Source organism: Calypte anna, chromosome 1 (genome assembly GCF_003957555.1).
Source record: "Calypte anna isolate BGI_N300 chromosome 1, bCalAnn1_v1.p, whole genome shotgun sequence".
In the NCBI taxonomy this organism is placed as follows: domain Eukaryota; kingdom Metazoa; phylum Chordata; class Aves; order Apodiformes; family Trochilidae; genus Calypte; species Calypte anna.
The window spans coordinates 187,717,546-187,735,259 of record NC_044244.1 but is presented as its reverse complement, the minus strand read 5'-3'; the positions used below and the strand labels follow the sequence as shown (position 1 = coordinate 187,735,259).

At 37.6% G+C, this 17,714-nt stretch overlaps 1 protein-coding gene across 1 annotated transcript in view; it reads right to left on the bottom strand.

Annotated features, from left to right (window-relative positions):
- Window positions 1–453: 453 nt before the first annotated feature.
- Window positions 454–17,714, bottom strand: part of SLC36A4 (solute carrier family 36 member 4) — a 99,663-nt gene continuing 82,402 nt past the window's right edge. The window contains exon 11 of the mRNA XM_030456314.1: window positions 454–761. Within this exon, the coding sequence (XP_030312174.1) occupies window positions 454–761 (308 nt within the window). The remainder of the gene's footprint in view (window positions 762–17,714) is intronic.

Below are 17,714 nucleotides of genomic sequence, written 5' to 3'. Positions count from 1 at the left end.
CTATGCATCAGTGAGCTCCCATCTCAACCCTTACAACAGAGCTGGAATGAAAACGGTACTGCCTAAACTTGGTGCTGGATATGATGAATGGACTGACTTCCTCCTTTTCCAAGGAGGAAGGCATCTTGAACTTCCTTATAAAAATTCTTTTTTTTCCTTACAAATAATCTAAAGTCATATTTCTTTCCTACATCTGTATATATATTTTATATGCTAACATCAGTTCAGTTTTATGTTTTTTACTAGATGAGAAGAGGCTGAGAGCAAAGGGATTATTCATTCAGGTAGCAGATGGAAAGGAATGAAGGAAAGAACAAACAACACAGTGAGAAAGGGCTGCATTTCAGTTTTCAAAAATTCATCTAAAATCCATTGGAATTTGCTGCGCAAGTAGGTCTGCCATCCATCTAGGATTTCTTGCTAGGGAACAAGACAGTTCATAGCTCCTGGTTATTATTTTGAACCAGCCACCAAGTGTGTAGCATTTAATTCCACAGAGATGCTCTCTGTTGCATTAGTTAGAACTGTAGATGCTGGATAAATTAATTCTTCGACTGTCACATATGTCCCTGTTAAAAATCCAACAACTCCAATGACAGCTATTAAAATGTCTTTAAATATCATCCACAAAGTTAAGTTTTCCTTGTAGAAAGTGAGGATTTCAACCAGAGGTGGCAGAATCAGTGCCAGAGTGCTGCTGCTGACAGCTCCGACGAAAGAAATCACCAGGTCCAGGCGAGGGATCAGAACTGCTACAGCACCTGGAACACAAGAACAGTGCCTTCAGATTCAACATCCTCATGGAAAACAAAACTGCAATAAACACATCATCTAGTGGTCCAGGCTTTCTAAAACTTTCCATCACTTGCTATTTTTCCAGCTGCAAGTGGCACATACTACATCGACTAATACATGTATTTGTGAGGAAGATACAACTTCATGATCATGTGAGATGCTCAGTTTCAGATCTAAATCTCTGCACAAGCTGGCAGAGCTTCAAGCTTAAATGGTCCTGTACTTGTAGGTAAACTTGGCTTGTGAATCATAGAGAAATGAGAAATATGAAATTTATGGAGATGTGGAGATTTTTTGGTTGTTGGGTTTTGAAGACAAAGTAGTAAAGTTCAGGAGAAGCAAGGGGTTGTTGCATGCTGCCCAGGAGGCAGTGGGCAAAAATATACTGCTAACCACAGATTAATAATAATCTAAAACTGACATAAAATTATTAAAAATGAACCAGACCTGTAAGCCACTTGGCATTCTCATGATCACTCAAGTCACTTTTACCTACAAACTTTCCTCTTGAAAAATCTTGGTCTATACAATTGCACTTAATTTGTGAAACATCACTATAATAGTTGCCCAGTCAAGTAAACAAGAACTCTGCCAGGAGACAAGGCTGAACACAAGACCCACTAAGGGTTTTAGCACAGCATAGCTGGTATCACCTCCTTAGCCACAGACTTCACAGAAACAAAATCCATCATGTTGCACCAGAACCAGGCCCCTGTATGATTCACTGTATGTGGTGGAAATGTTTGGGCTTTTTTCCCTTCCCCGAATGCATCACCTTCGGGGTGACAGACATGAGAGTAAATAACCACAACATTTGCCTGCTTTCCACTTTCTGTCACTGCTCATCAAGACAAGAAAGCAATCAGGAAGAAGGAGAATGGAGAAAAATGATGTACAAGCCACCACCAAATCAAAAATATCACATAACATGATTTTATTCTTCCATACCTCCCCTCTTAACTCTTCAGTATAGTAAAAGCGTGTTTGGCTTTGGAGCAACTCCTTCACCAACCAAATAATTCATAGGCAATGTTTATGGCAATAAGAAAATGGAGCAGACAGGAAGGAATTTTTACATAACACATGAGAATCAAAACCAGAAGGTGCATACCAGCTTTACAAGTTCTCAATATGAGCTTTCTATTTGCATAGCATCTTTCCAGTGGACTGAATGCCACCAGCTGCCTTGGGCTGAGCAGAGACTTAGGTATTGTCATGGTTTAACACTGGCCCAGCAATTAAACCGAGTGACAGATGCTCTCTATTAATCTATCCCTGATAAAGAAAGGAGAGAGAATAAGGGAGAGAGACTTATGGGTTGGAAACTAAACTACATAACTTTAATGAAACAGTAATGATAAATAGGAAAAATTACTAAATATATACAAATATACAAATATACAGGAAAATGGATACCACGTTCCTCCCCCTTTTTCCCCCCAATAACTCTCACGTCACCACCAAGGCTGCAGGGAAGCCCTGGGAAAGTCCAGGCTGGACTCCTGGAGTCAGCAGCAGTCGGGAACTGGAGGCAGGAACACACAGATATGGGCTGGCACAGATCAGGACCACAGGCAGATGAATGGACAGGATCCTTCCAGGATGCCGAAGGAAACAGGGAACAGGTGAAGAAAGGGAAGCAGGAAAGGCAGGAAGGGCAGGAAGCTGGAAAACCTTGTGATCCCTCAAATTTATACTGAGTGCATGGGATGGAATACTCTGGTCAATTCTGGTATCTATCTTGTCCTTTCCTCCCCAAAGCAGGGCTGCAGGTGGGACCTCTTTACTCCTTCTGGAGGGTAAAATGTTCCTCAGAGCTGAGCAGTGTCCTTGGCTCTGCACACCAGTCTCTAGCAGTAACTATAAACATCAAGTGTTACCAGTCCTAGAAGCAGACACATTCCATGAGAAACTTGCTGTTAATTTCAGCAAGTGCAACTACTTACAAGAGACTTAGCTGAAAGCAAAAAGTACAAGACAGAAAATCACCTTTATCCTGGCCTAAACCAGTGCAGGTATCTTTCAGGAAATGTTAGGAATACCTTGACACTCAGAAAGAGATGAGCCAGTTTTCATCCCTATGCTACAATGGATTTACCCAAAGCCAAACAAACAATTTCTTCCATTGCACGAATATGATATTTAAAGACTGGAAATGCCACATTTTTGTATCATCTTGAGCAAAGCTGAATGGAATGAGAAATTATAAAAAGTCACAAAGTAACCACCTCTGTAACTCTTGTGGCCGTAACTTTACTCAAGCCATAAAAGCAGGACACATGTCCAAAACAGGATGAGATGAGCACTCAGACCAAAGTGACTGACAAGCTTGCTTGACACTTGTACAGTAATACACAGTTTTAAATAATATAAAAGTGTACATAAAGTATATTTGCAATAACAGGTAAAACTTTCAGCTGATGAATATGTTTAATGTGTTCTTCTGAAGCAAAAGAGAGGGAGGGCTGTCCATTTCATTATCTTGCCTTTTAAATAGATGGGTCTATTCATTGAATATAGATTTTCCAGTTCTGTAACAGACCTTTTTCAATTCTATGTGTCCAGAATTTAGAAGGTACTCACTGATTTATAGACCATAGTTTTGTTTGAGAAGTTCTGCTTTACTTTACTACAAATAATGAGAATATTTTTCATGTTATTTTAACTGGAAACAAATAGCTACAGTTTATAATTGCTTCAGGTTACATAATAGCCAAATGCTTTGTGTTGGGTTGGAACTTGACAAATGTTTGTCTGGATCATAAAAATTTGTATGAATCTAGATATTGCTGTGGGAGGAACTTTGGAAATGTGTTTCAAGGTTTTACTTACTGTCTTATTTAGTCTCAAAAAATCTGAGAGAAATACAAATCATCTTTATTACCTACCTAACAATGTCCCCAAGAGTTAAGAAAGGGGCCCAGCTTCCAGGAGAATTAAACAAGGGTCATTCCTACAGATAGAAGTCTGACTTTCCCAGCTATGCAAATGTTTTAAAAATACAACATCAAGAAGCAATTCTGAACATTTATCAATAGTCAGGAAACTTTATAGTTTGGAAGCTCAAGAAGTCTCAATTGACGAAGTCCTATGATATTAATATGATACTCATTTTTGTCCAACTGTTACATTGTCTTCAGCCTGAATGAAACAGCAAGAGAGCATTCTGAAGAGATAATGAGAGATTGCAACACACTAATTCTACCTTAACTCCACCTAAACTCTCTTTTTAGTTTAATCTAAAAAAAACCAACAACAACTTTTATAATGGATTCTCCAGCCTGCCTCAGCCATCAAGTAACATATTTGTGTTAGCTGGGTTTTTTCTGGTGCGAAGATGTGAGAGTCTGACCTTAATGATCTGCAATTGTCTCAAAAGAGCAATTTTAAAGTGAATAGTCCTGGCTAGGGCAGAGCACCTGGCCTGGCCAGAACAGAGCAAGGGGTGACACCTCGGGAAGAGATAAGAACTGAGAACTAACAGCTGGGTGGAGACCTCTCCCCTTTTCTGAGGGCCAGCCTGCAATGCTGGGACATCCCTCCAGGCACAATTACCCTGGCCACCCAGGCCACAACTACCCTGGAAGCCACCTCGAGTGTACTTATGCTGATGTACCTGGCTGAGGGGGCTGGAACGGAGTGGGGGAGTGGGGAGTGATGCCTGGAAGGAGATTAGAACTGATGAGTGCACTCTCCTGCAGCAGCTCCTCTGCAGGCAGCCTGTCTGCAATAGCTCTGATGCCAATGCCCCTGGCTTCTGTGGCACCTGATGACAGCTGCCCCTTCGGAACAAAAGGAACTCAGGGGTATGTATGGCTGTCCATGCTGTGGCTGTTTGGTCATCTCTTGACCCACCACCATCTTGCATCAGACCCTGTCCAGGATCAGCACCATTCTGAAGAAACTCACAGGACAGCTGCACCCCTGGTGGTGACTCTCTCTCTCTCTCTCTCTCTCTCTCTGTCTGTCTCTCTCTCATTCTTTCTTCCCACTTTCTTACCCTTTTTCTCCACTTTTCTATCTCTCTCTTATATCTTCTTTTCCTCTCTCCCTCTTCTGCCTAGCTTTATAGTTTTGCCTGTGTCAATTGTCAAATAAAAGTCTGATTGCACCCGACCCTTCTATTGTTGGACTTTGTTTCATGGATCCAAAACAAAAATAAATTTTAATGTTACCTCAGAGCGTAACAGAAGAACACTATAGTAGACTGTTTCTATTTTCTTCAGGGATATATCATCCGAGTGGAAGATACTCCTAAATTTTACTTTGTATTATAGTGCTTCTTCTATTAAAACTTTCTCTCCTTACTGAATCAACAAACTACAAGCCAGACTTGCATGCTGAGGTAATCTCAACCAGAACACTGGGAAAAAATGAACAGTTTGTCGTATCTTTGTCTAACTGCAGAAGAAGTCAAATATATGATTATCATATTCAATACTTCCTCTAGTAATCAAATATTGGGCTATTTTATTTCTATTAAAAGTAATGCATATGCCATTCTAAATCCCTGAATGAGACAGCCACTGCTTCAATTAGGATCTATGGATCCAAGTAAAGATTGAATTATAATTTTGGTCCTGTCCATATACAGATCAAAAGCAAAACACATGATTACTCCATCATTAGATTTTAATGATACAGCTCATTTAAAGAGCTTTTTCTCCATTCTTCTAGTAGGACTTTTAAAGCATCTTATAGGATGCCAGAAAGTAATTATCAAATTTAAAAGGCTAATGATTCGGATGATTTCTGCTAAATTTTCCTTTAGCCCAATTATAAAGCTGTTTAATATTTAATAAAATCATTAAAAGAAATTACTTTCCAGATAGTATCAGATTTTAGATTTTATCTAAGAATTTTTACATCATTCTGATACAAACAGGTCAGCAGTATTTACACATGTGAATCTAAAGGAAAAAAAGTAATACATGTTACCAGATCAGTATTATGGCCCAAACAAATCGTCCCAATAGCAGATTTTTTAAATCTTTATTGTCAAAAAGACCAAGGACTTAATAAGTATGAGAAATGTTTGATATTACTTGAGAGTGGTACCTCCACATAGTTGTACAGCAAGTGATCCTCTCAAGCAATATGCAACCAGTTTTCTTCCAAGACAGTGACAGTGCTGAAGAAGTCCCTGTTCTAGAGGACATCAGTACACCCCAAACTTACTCTCCATTTGTTCCACCTTTTCATGGCCAGATAACAGACTGGAGCATTGATGTAGTAATGAGAGGTGTTTGACATACATCCAGCTTTTCCAAAAGCACTAAACAAAATTGTGCTTTTAACACACAGATGCCTATGATACATCAAAGTAACAATCCCTTCCAGGAAGAAAAAATGCCAACAATTAAATATTTAAGTTAAATTTTCTGCAACACTCTCCTCCACACTGTCCAAGTTGGTTTTTTTTTTTCTTTATGTCCCAAGAGAACAGAAAACCATTTCACTGCTATGGACTACCCTAGAAAGCTTAACAGGTTTGGCTTTGAGGAGTTTCCATGTGAAAGCTGGACAACTACAATGTCAGGATATCTGCATCTTCCCAGGTGGTCATTTGACCAGGGGACCCATGTTATGCTCCTGTGCAAATATATTTCTATGCTCTGTACACGAGCTTTATCTTCCACTTTGGCTTGAAGACAGGCAAACAGTGTGTGCCATCTCTTGGACATCAGCAGACTTATTTAGAGAACTTCAGTATATCATTTACCTCTCTTTTATAAAACTGTAATGTGCTACCTCACAATTAAAACAATCTACATTTTAAAAATGCATGTACAAGATCTAACAGAACTTATTAGGAAAAAACACTTTAAAAAAACCCCAAGCAATGAACAAAAATAATGCCTTCCCTGAGAGCTCCACAGTAGAAACTGTGTTTTGATATCTGTATACAAAGGAATACAAGACTAAGTAGAAATCTGTTACTGTTCTGCTGATAAACTTATGCAAAAAATCACTTAACAGCATTTGCAAATAATTTACAGAGCTTCGCACACAGGGAAAGAAAGAAATCTAGATACTGATGGAGTTTAAAAAAATATATTTTAGATAAGGATCTTAATATTACATAATTATGAATTAGAAAATTATTTTTTCTGATTAAAAGTGCTAATTAACAGGGTTTGTGGTGTTTTGTTTAGCTGACATTAAAAAACTGAAATACGCAGAGATGTTTTTTAAAAATTATTTAGATTCAGTCTTCACAAAAAATATCTTTTTTTATTCTAACTTTTTAAAAATAATGTTTTTAAATATCAGCTCCATCTCAAACCCTAAACTAAACAGAAAACAAATCAGAAGATAAATTGCATTTATACTGCTAGGTGACAAATTTCATTTACACACTGGAGAGAAAAAGAGACACAGCTTGCACACAGGACAACCACACACATCATATGGTTTGGCTTTATTCCCTCTGGAATGAAAAACTCATCATTATCTTCTTGAAATATACAGTATGCAGAGACAGCAAGCACTTTCTATCATTTGCCCTCACACTACAACTCACTGTTTATGCTTGTTTTGACCTATGTTGCTAGGAAAGCTAAGACTCATACAAGAGAAGTTGCTTTAAAATAACCTTACCCTTCATGATGAGAGGTAATCAAGGACACTGCTCAACACACAAGACAGCCCTAACAACGAGTTCAGGGAATGGGCAGATCCATCCCTTCCATGGAGATCTCCCCGTTAGTATCTCAAAGATGTGTAATTAAATTCACTTTTTACAGCAGTTTGCATCAGAGATTTCAAAGCTGTTTACCAAAGATTTTGTATTTCTATTCTTTTTATTCCTTATGAGAAAAGAAGCATAAAAAATAACATCAGCTCCAACAGCAACTTAACAGAAGCACCAGGTCCACAGTTTTCTTTCCAGATTACCTAAAATACCTAGAGCCAAGGCTAAAGATTGTCCCCTTTCAGGATAGCATTCTCTCCACACTCCACTAATAAAATCTCTTCCCCTTAGCTGTCTAGCTCCAAAAATCAGGTGATGAAATTCATTTAGACTTCAGTTTGCAGGGTTTGAACCAGTTGTGAGCAGAATTCAGTGTCACAACAACACCATGCAGAAGGAGAATCCTGTGAGTAGATTTATAGGCACGAAGTAGCAGTGATGCAGCTATGAGGCAATTCTTCCCTCCCAGGGAAGGTCCCTCTTCTCTTGCCCACTCCAAGTAACTTGCTTGCTCCTAGTTAAAAGTCAAAGTGGTAGTTAATAAACTGCTTGGCCTCCTCACCTTGTTCTGTCTCCCCATCATCAAATCTGCAGAATTAGTGTCTTGTTTCTAGGCACTCCTCTTTGATAGCAACATTCAAAAATAAACCAGGCAGTGAGACACTGAGGAAGTTCCTCATGCTGCTGCTTGCCCAGAGCTGGAACATCAAGGGATCTTCATACAACCAGCAAGCACAGGAACCTGGTGCAGCACAGGCTGACTATGTACAAATATATTTCAGCATTTAATTAACTACAGTCCATGGGCTCACACAGAACATCTGGTTAGACTCTTACATTTTAAACACTGTGTTTATTCAGTTGTCTCAGTGGTAAATTTATTTGAGCTTTGCTACTGATACTTTATCATACAAATCTTCCTAGACATACTTCAGTGGAGTAATGTAAGCTTCTGCTATATGTAGATAGAATCAACAAATTAATGTAAACTATGCATAACTCATGAGCTCTGAATAATGCTGCTAGCTGCTATACCATTACAGTACTGATGTTGTTCCCACTGCCATCCACTGTCCTTCAGACCCCACATTCTATGGATTCACCAGAAATAAGTCTGCAATTAAAATTCTGTCTTCTTCATCTCAGTCTTTTAAAATAAATTGTGACTCCGAGACAGCTGAAGGGCTCCCAGGACAAGGCTGTTGGGAAGCAACAATAGGAACAAACAGAAGTACTATGGGAAGCAGACATGAAGGAAAGAATTAGGAGCAGTGACTGACTCTTGAAGACCCAATCAAGCTGCTTCTGATGCTGCTGTAGAGTCTTACTTCCCCCCACCCTCCATCCTCATTCCATACTCCTTAGTCTTTCTCTTGGATGCACTATATGTAACAGTCTATGCTGCAGGAAAGTAGGAAGTTATTCATGGCTCCTTTGTTTTCTCATAACAAAAGCAAGACATAGACAATGATTTGTTAGAATAATTTTATATGAACATGTTTGCCTTGCCCCCACGCTCAAAAATTTAAAAAAAAAAAAAAAAATCATTATATTCCTTTTACTATACAAAGTGGGCAAAAAATAATGAAATTAAGATTAAATTGAACATGCTTAGATTTAATCTGATGATAGTCTACTTTGCTCCACAAATATTAAACATGTACACATGAAGGAGAAACACTGCTGAAGATATTTTCAAGGTTCACTTAGGCATGAGGAGAGAGCAGTAGATGTCATTTACCTCAACTTTAGGAAGGTGTTTGACACTGTCTCCTAGAGTGGAGGGAAATCAGATTCATACTCCCATACCTGGGGGCTGGTAAAAATCCTAGAGCTAGTAGGGAAAGTAAAAACTTCCTGTAACTGATAAAAACATGAACTGGTCACTTAAGGTGACGTGAATGACATTCTTTAAGCCTAGAAAACGAGAATGTGCTCCCTAAAATATGTCCCTACAGCACGAAGTAACAGTGCTGGAAGTGTGCTGACATCACACTTAAGTTCTCATAATTTACAAAACAAATACTTTAGTCCCCAGAGTGATTTTTGCCAGTTTTAAGTAGGAGGCCACACTCTGATTTCACCCACAGTATTAAATGTTTTTCATGAAAAGCAACTGCTTGAATTCTCATGAAGTTGTTAAGTTATCTGGGTTGACCTGCTTATTTTGGGATGCAAAAATACAGAGGTTATTGGTACAATCAGTACTTAATGCATAGAGCACATACTATATTATTACTGACAGGCTAACAGCCAATTTCTGAGTTTACTGCAACGTATCTGAAGTAAATCAAAAAATAACATCCACAGAGACAATGTTGAGACTGCAATAGGATGTCCAAAGCATTTCTAAAATAATGTTTTGCAACAGCTGGTGCCACAGGCAGGAGTTAGTTAAAGCTTGCTGTGTTGACTGATGATACAGAAGAAATAAGCTGCCAAGAGCCTTGGCTTCCCAGAGAGAATCACGTGCAGCAGGGAGTTGAGGTTCAGCTCCCAGTGTTGACAGACTCCGGCAGATTAACTACTGAATTATGGCCTGCAGCCCAAATCCATCTGAAATCACAGTCATTTGCAGATGTTTTTAATCTGAATTTGTTGGCATTTCACCTTGCAAAGTGAAGTCTGGAGAGAGTGGCTTGCTTCATCATGCAGCAAAACTCGAGTGCAGCTCAGCACAGGGGAATTCAGGCTCAGGGTGCATCTGAAGCAGTCCCAGAGCCAGGTCAGATCTGCTGTGCTTGCTGCATTCTGGGCTTCACAGCACAGGGCATTCTTTGCCAGATGTCTGCAAACACCCACTGCACACTATGCATGCACAAGACTAGTGCTCACCCTCCTTATTATTAGTTCTTAATTTTTTGTGTCCCGAGTAAACCAATATACAGCATAAATAGCTGCATAACACAAGCCTATACCACGATATACTGTCCTTTAGCTATAATTTTCAGAACTCACCATCATCTTTTCAACTTAATGGGAGAGGAAAAATAATAATCCAGTGCTTACAGAAGTTACATAGGAATAGGGGGACCCAGGTCCAATCCACTCCTCAAGGGACCGAGGTTTAAATCCAGTTTCAAGTGTCCCAAACACCAAGCTTATACTTTTCACCTAAAAAATCCTTCCAATTCTTTGGGATTATTTTTGTTGTGTTTTGTTTTCTAAGCATAATCCTGTTAATTAAATCATGCAAAGAAGTTTGCAAAAATTTAATGTTACTCCTGAACTATATAATAATGTGAGATTTTTTTTTAAAGATCCCTAAATTGCTGATTCACAGAAGTTTTGCCAGAGGAATTCTTAGATTTTCTGCAGAGTTTTTAAAACACAGCTCCACTTTGACATTTCTAAAGGAAAGGAAACACCTGCCTGGGTTACCAAAATACAAACAATATAGCTGTCAAAGTCTCATCATGACTTCTGAGAAAGCAATTTTCTGAAATATACATGTGTTCTACTGTTCCCATATTTAGCAAACGTAAAGTTACATTTCAAATTAGCTTTTTACTTAAGAATGAAGTAGTTTATTTTTCTGCCCCGTAAGGGTCACAAACCAGCAGGTAGTCCTCATGCCAAGAAATTTTCTGTTAAGAACAGTCCTCAGAACAGCCAGTGATATGGATCCCTACAGGATGCAGGCATAGGATGTAGGTTGCTCAGAAACAGCAGCACACCAAGCAAGAAGGAAAGACAGTAAAGAAACAAAACATCTTGATGGACCAGAGACTGGAACATTAACATTTTTGCAGTCTATCAAGGAGACAAGCAGTGCAGCTGATCTAAAGAAATGGTCAATGAAAGTGATTTTGAGCATCACAAGAGTACCAGAACAAGATTATCCCTCCAAAGCTTACAAATCCTCCCTGGCTGTAATGTTTGGGACTTCAGGTCCTGTAATTTTCTACCTCCATAAGCAAAAAGGCACAATGTCCTTAGAAATAAAGTGCATAGGAAACCTGTTTTCAGCATGTTCTACTCACACCAGTCTGCTTAGTAGCTTTGGGCGTATCACTTTTTATCCCCATGACTTTGTTTCCTTATCTGCAAGATGGCAACAGTGCTGGTGAGTTCCTTTGTAAGGCACTACGACTGTGACAGATAAAACCAGTATGAAAATAAACTTTAGCATCACTGTGGTAGCCACTTTGAAGCTTTAATACTTATGCTTGAACTCTGATATCAAAGGGTATTACTCTTAATTGTCCGTGTGCCTACAAGATAAATGGTAAATAAGGAACTGAGTTGGTATGACATGATCAGACACAGTTCTTTTGGCTATCCTCAAATGCTCTATATTCTGCTTTAGGACTGGTTTTCTTCCTATAAGAAACTCTACCACAATCTTTTGGTGATGTTTTTAAGTGGACAGTGAAACGAGTATGTGTAAACATACTTCTGAGTAGTATGGACTCCAGCAGGATATAAAGCAACACTAAATATCAAGCAGAAGATATTATTTCAATATAATGCTATTTTTTATGACCACCACTGCCAACATCCTTGAAAGTATCAGTTTTCTGAAGTAAAAATGTTGATAGTAACATTCCAAATAAAGATGTAGAAACCTGCCAAGCAGAGAGCTTTCAGTTTTAGTTCATATGAGATGAGTGTGCAGCACAGAAGTGATGTTTATCTTGTAGCTCTTCAGATATTATCTGACCTTCCACAGGAATAAAAAAGTACATTTTTCTTCCTCCACTGCTACATTTGATTTAATGTTTAAACTAACGGCTCTTTCATTCTCAGCAAAAAAAAAAAAAAAAGATTTGAAAAGGTAAGATTTCAGACAAAAGTCAATAAATAAACTTTAAGTATTATACTTTTGCTTAGCAGCATAATTGAAGAACCAAAGACAAAAGGATTTTCTTTTTCATGATATAAACTACTCTGCTACCCCAAGGGTCAATATGTCAACATAAAAGGACATGTAAGAGAAGACACAAATCACAGCCACTGGTTTCAATCTACTTGTTTCAGCACGGACACGTATTAGAACAATATTTCAGAGAACACTGAATTAGGAAAAAACACTGTGGTTCAGTTCTGCAGAAGAAAAGGCTTCATTAGAAAACCTCATAGCCAAGAACACAGCCAACTCAGTCCCTGAAAACCACAGTGCTTTTCTTTCAATTAGCACTTCCTACGTGATGATGACACTATAATTTGTATCACAAGATCAACTTTGCATAAAACTATTTTGATTGCCAGCAATTATATAGTAATCTTTTTCTTCCAGCTAATAGATTTCTCAAATATTGTCCTTTCTGCACAAATGTTAACACTTCTGTCACTTTCAAATAGCAGTAAATATGACTGTCACATCACTGCTAAAATATATTTTACTTCTGATAAGTCTGAAATTAGCCAGCTTAATTAGATCAATTAATAAAGCCAACAAGAAAGATCTTCAGAGTATACAGCACTGTCTTTATATTTTGAGACAAATACTTGCATTAATTAAAATTTATTGGAATGTTCTTGTGAAAATTACTTATTGTGCTTGCTTTCAATCACCTTCCTATTACTAAAAATAACGTAAACTAATACAGAAACAACAGACATTTTAAGGCTTTATACCTTTATAAAAACAAGAGGTCTTTAAAGTCTAAACTCTACAGCAGGCTGCTGAAGTTGTTATAATGAAGCCATGGAGGAGTTAATTCTCACACAGTTCCAGACATATCTACAGACTTAAAATTAATTTTGCTGCCTCTTATGAATCATAAGGGTAGAGGATGCAAAATAAAATAAAATTTAAACAATTGCTGATTTTGACCAATAGTAGTAAGACAACACAAGCTGCTAGCAGCCAGCACTTCCTCTCCAGTCCTTTCTAAAACATGCAGACATTTGAAACCCTAATGAGAGCATCAGCTTATCAAGCTGCTAATCATGAATAACACTAAAGCATCATTAACATTTTAGCTTTTATGCTTATTTGAAGTACTAGCAAAGAAAATGGCTGGAGTGACTAATTCCAGCTATGAAGCAATTTTTAAAGACACAATTTAAAGCACAGTAACATTTCACTTTTAACAGAAAGAAAAAGAAACACCAGGATGCTGATATACAACTGGTAGAGAAGTTGTACTTTGATGGCCCTGAGTTTATGACTAATTGTTTCAATATACAGTGAAAAAGCTCTCTATTTATTTTATAGAAATGCTTTCACAACTTTTATCCTTCACAATCTTCCAGAGGCTTACTTGCACTCTGCCTATCAGTTTTATCATCTTGAAAGAAAAACTCTGCACAGTTGGCTTTCTGCACAACGATCTATCTATGCATGAGAAAAAATGTTCTCATCCATAAATCAGGAAATCATTTTGAAAATAAAGGGCTTTTCTAATTAGAAGCCTGCATGCAGGACCTCCTGCTAGTTGCAATCTAACCTCAGCAGCAGATGTCCTGCTGGGGCTCATTTCAAGAGAATTCCAATCAATTTCTGAATTTTCTCATTCAGTATACACTAAATATGGTATTTAATTATTCAGATTTTAAATTCTCTCTCATGCTAAACTCACAGCATAGATGGCTAAGAAGCACTCAAGTTTTACATGAGTTCACACAAGACTGCAGTCCATCAGAGATGCCCTGGTTTGCTCTCTCTACCAAGTATGGGTGTTAAAGGAATGCAGTCACTTTCGCTCCCTGTCACTCTTAAATTTGAATACAATCCTACTGGAATTCTGCCTCTTCTTGGCTGAGTCATATCCAGAGTGGTAAACACATAATGCAGACACACACATGACAACTCTCCAATGAACTCTCTGCATGGACAAGAGCCCATGGCAGGGAATTTACTGGACCAGTCTGACTCTACTGGAATCACAGCTGAGTATCTTGCTGGTCTGCTGTTAGATAGGAAAAATAATTACCACTCAAAAATTAAAACAAAAGGTCAACAATTTGTAAATCAAAACTGTGCCCAGATATGTTTAGCTGAGTAATTTTCTTCTTTCCCAGCAGGCTAAGGCATTAAAACATTCATGTCAGAGCTTGAAACAGCAGAGCTAATCAGTTAGTTGTACCAGTCAGATCATTTTCATCCACAAGCTTACTGTGAAGATGGAATATCCAAAGAGAAATCAATCTCCCCCTACTAGAGCTAGTTATTGTTCCTTCTTCATCTTGTTTCCTTCAGTCAGAAAACAGTACTCCAAAGCAGAAGTGGCTTCAGTAAACCAGTTGTAAAAACTGGTAACATCTCCAAGAATTTTGCTCCATATTTTACGTATACTCCTGAAGGTAAACAAGTACTGTCAATGTTTTTTGCAATAATTTTCCATTTCCTTTCCTCATAGAATTACTTTGCTCCTCAGTCATAATAATTTCCTTGCTTAGTAGCATGGTTGATGGCTCTTATTTATAGCATGTAACTGAAAACAATTTGGAATTGTATCTAAATTACTTTCAAAAGTATATTAAGTAACATCATAAGTCTTCAGGTAGACTTGACAATTAGTCAGAGGAATATATTTGAGCAAATACTGGTTAGCTGGTTTTATTCAATTTTTTTGTACCTACCTTTTCACTAAGCTGAGTTACACCTTAACTAAAATGTTTCTCCTTACTGAGCTAGATCCCCATCTGGAGATATTCAGCATCATAAGTACAATTTACTAATTAGGCTGCATGTCAATACTTGCTACATAAATGTCCTGTCTGCAAAGAGGAAAATCAATTAAAGGAGTACTGCCTATCCAATACTCTTTTTTAGCAAGAGACAAAGGGAAGACAACCTGACCAAACACATCACTCTGGGTTGAATGGATGCCACTGAAGATACAGATACAACTCTGGAGAAAGGGAAAACAATTTATAATAAACCCCAATGGAATAAAGGAGAAGGAGGAAAGCTGGGCTTCTCTTTCCTTAAGCCATGCTCATAAGGGGACACTGTAAGAAATACAGATAAGCTCAGCAGCACAACAGTCAGACAAGGTAAGGACATATGAGATACATCAGCCCTTGGCAGAATTAGGCCTAAAATTCCTTGGAATTTATATTCCAGCTTTTCTTGCAATCATTTTGCTAGGTAATATGTAATCAAGTGAAGCAGAGAGGAGAAGGCATCTGAAGAGCTGCAGGGGCAGCAAGATGATGCACCCAGAGAGCCTGTCAAGAGTGCTGTATCATGCAGTCTTATTGCAGTTTACATGGCTTTCTGCTCACATTTTCTTAGCATTGGTAAAGAGAAACATATTTCACTTTTTGATCTGAACAGACACTGCTTTTATAGCTGGAAGACTTGTCACTCTCAGTTAAATGTACTGAGTGTCAAACAGCTACAAAGCTGCACCAGTCTAAGTAGTAGAAAACACCAGTGCACTGACTGGTACAGGTTCCTGCCATAATAATGCTGAATCAGCTGCAGTGAAAGAAATGGAGATGGAAAGGGGAGAAACAAAGGAGAAAGTAATGATTCTCAAGGTAAGAAAATATGAGTGAAAACAAATGCAATAATAAGGTGAGACACTGTGAAGACTACTATTTGGTGAATGTTCACTGTGCTAAATGCCACACAAAAACTCTATCCATTTTATTTCTCTACTTCCTTCCACAGTACCTCTCATGCCTTCAGGTCAACGAAAATCTCACTTTTGACTTCAGTTCCATTTTCTTGTGAATAGATATCAACAGAAAAACATGGAAAGACTGGAAGAAGGAGTTAATTTTACTTTGACTTCTATCATAGAATAAAGCTGATGCAGAATCATGTTGTTTTACACGAGCTGCTTTACACCTGCTACACTGAAGTCCCTGCCCTGCTGAATTAATAATCAAACAAAAAGCTAAATATGAGATGCAGTAGTTGCACATTGGGATAAAAATAGCTGACTACTTCAAAGCAAAGTGTTTCTGTATTTTGTTAGACTTGTTTTACAATGTCAGAAATAAAAAAAATAATCTACTCTACACTATTGTTCAACTGCCCATAAAACTGCACCCTAAAAATTAAAGCTTTCAGAAATGACATTGAAAAAGATCTAAGACAATTTCATTCCTCCATTCAAGAAAACAAAAATCAATTTAAAGAAAATCTTTTTCTGTATAATGCGACAGTTTAAAATGGTGTAAAATAAAAGCTTCTGAAATGTGGTGTTGCTGCAGCCCCTACTTTTATAAAGTATCTGCTTCATTGAAATATATAGGAGCAGCCTGAAATGTTTGACAAGCTGTAATCAGCATCATAGCACTGCTTAGCTATGTCTGAATGAGGCGATGGTAATGTAGCAGCTGGAGAGGACAGCACAATTTTTGTATCAGAAATATTATCACAGTAACTCTTTGTAAATGTAGTAGAGCAGAAGTTGGAAGTTCTGGCTGTTATTCAACTTTCTGCCACATTAAAGAGGGAAAAAAAGACTAAACACTAGCAATGTGAAGCCCAGGGAGTTTTCTTCTAAAATTTAATTCAATATTTAGCTATTACCTTAGCAATGAGACTTATCCTGACTCCTCTTCTCCTTTGTTGATTACACAGAATATCAGCTCAAGCAACTATCCAGCTTGTACCCTAGAATTTTGCCTGTGTACAATTGCTAATACATGTTAACACTGTCACATATATCTCACAGTGATTTACTTCTGCAAATTAAGGAATGAAATACAAGCTAGTTTTTGTCTCAACACATATATTCAGAAGTTCTAGAACCTTTTAAACTATTTTTATTACATATTTTAGTGATGTCAAATGAATAAATAAAACCAATATAAAGAAATTTCAAGGCCCCAGCACTTCACAGTCATGGATATATGTACATATTTTATATTTTCCAGATGTTCTGGAATTAACTAATACTTCATGGTACCAGATGTTTAATATTTTCAATTTTAAAAAGTTACATGTTACCACAATACAATCTTGTACAAACTGGACTATTTATGGCTAACCTCACTTACTTATGGTAACAAAAAAAGTGAAGTATGGGATCAAATCCCAAGCAATACAGCATGAACTTAAAAAAAGACAACAGTTTGCAATGGTAGCTGTTTGAACAGATACTTTAAATTAAAAAAAAAAAAAAAAAAAAAAAGAATCAAATAGCAGGGACTTTTGAAGAAACAGACAAAAATCACTATTTCACAGTTGGCCCAGACATACAACAAACTGCAGAACTAACTGAAAGCAGTGCAACATGATTTCATCCCATATATTTCCTGTGACCACATTTCCAAACTCTGATCCTTAAAAATAGTCAGTATTAGATCTCCCATA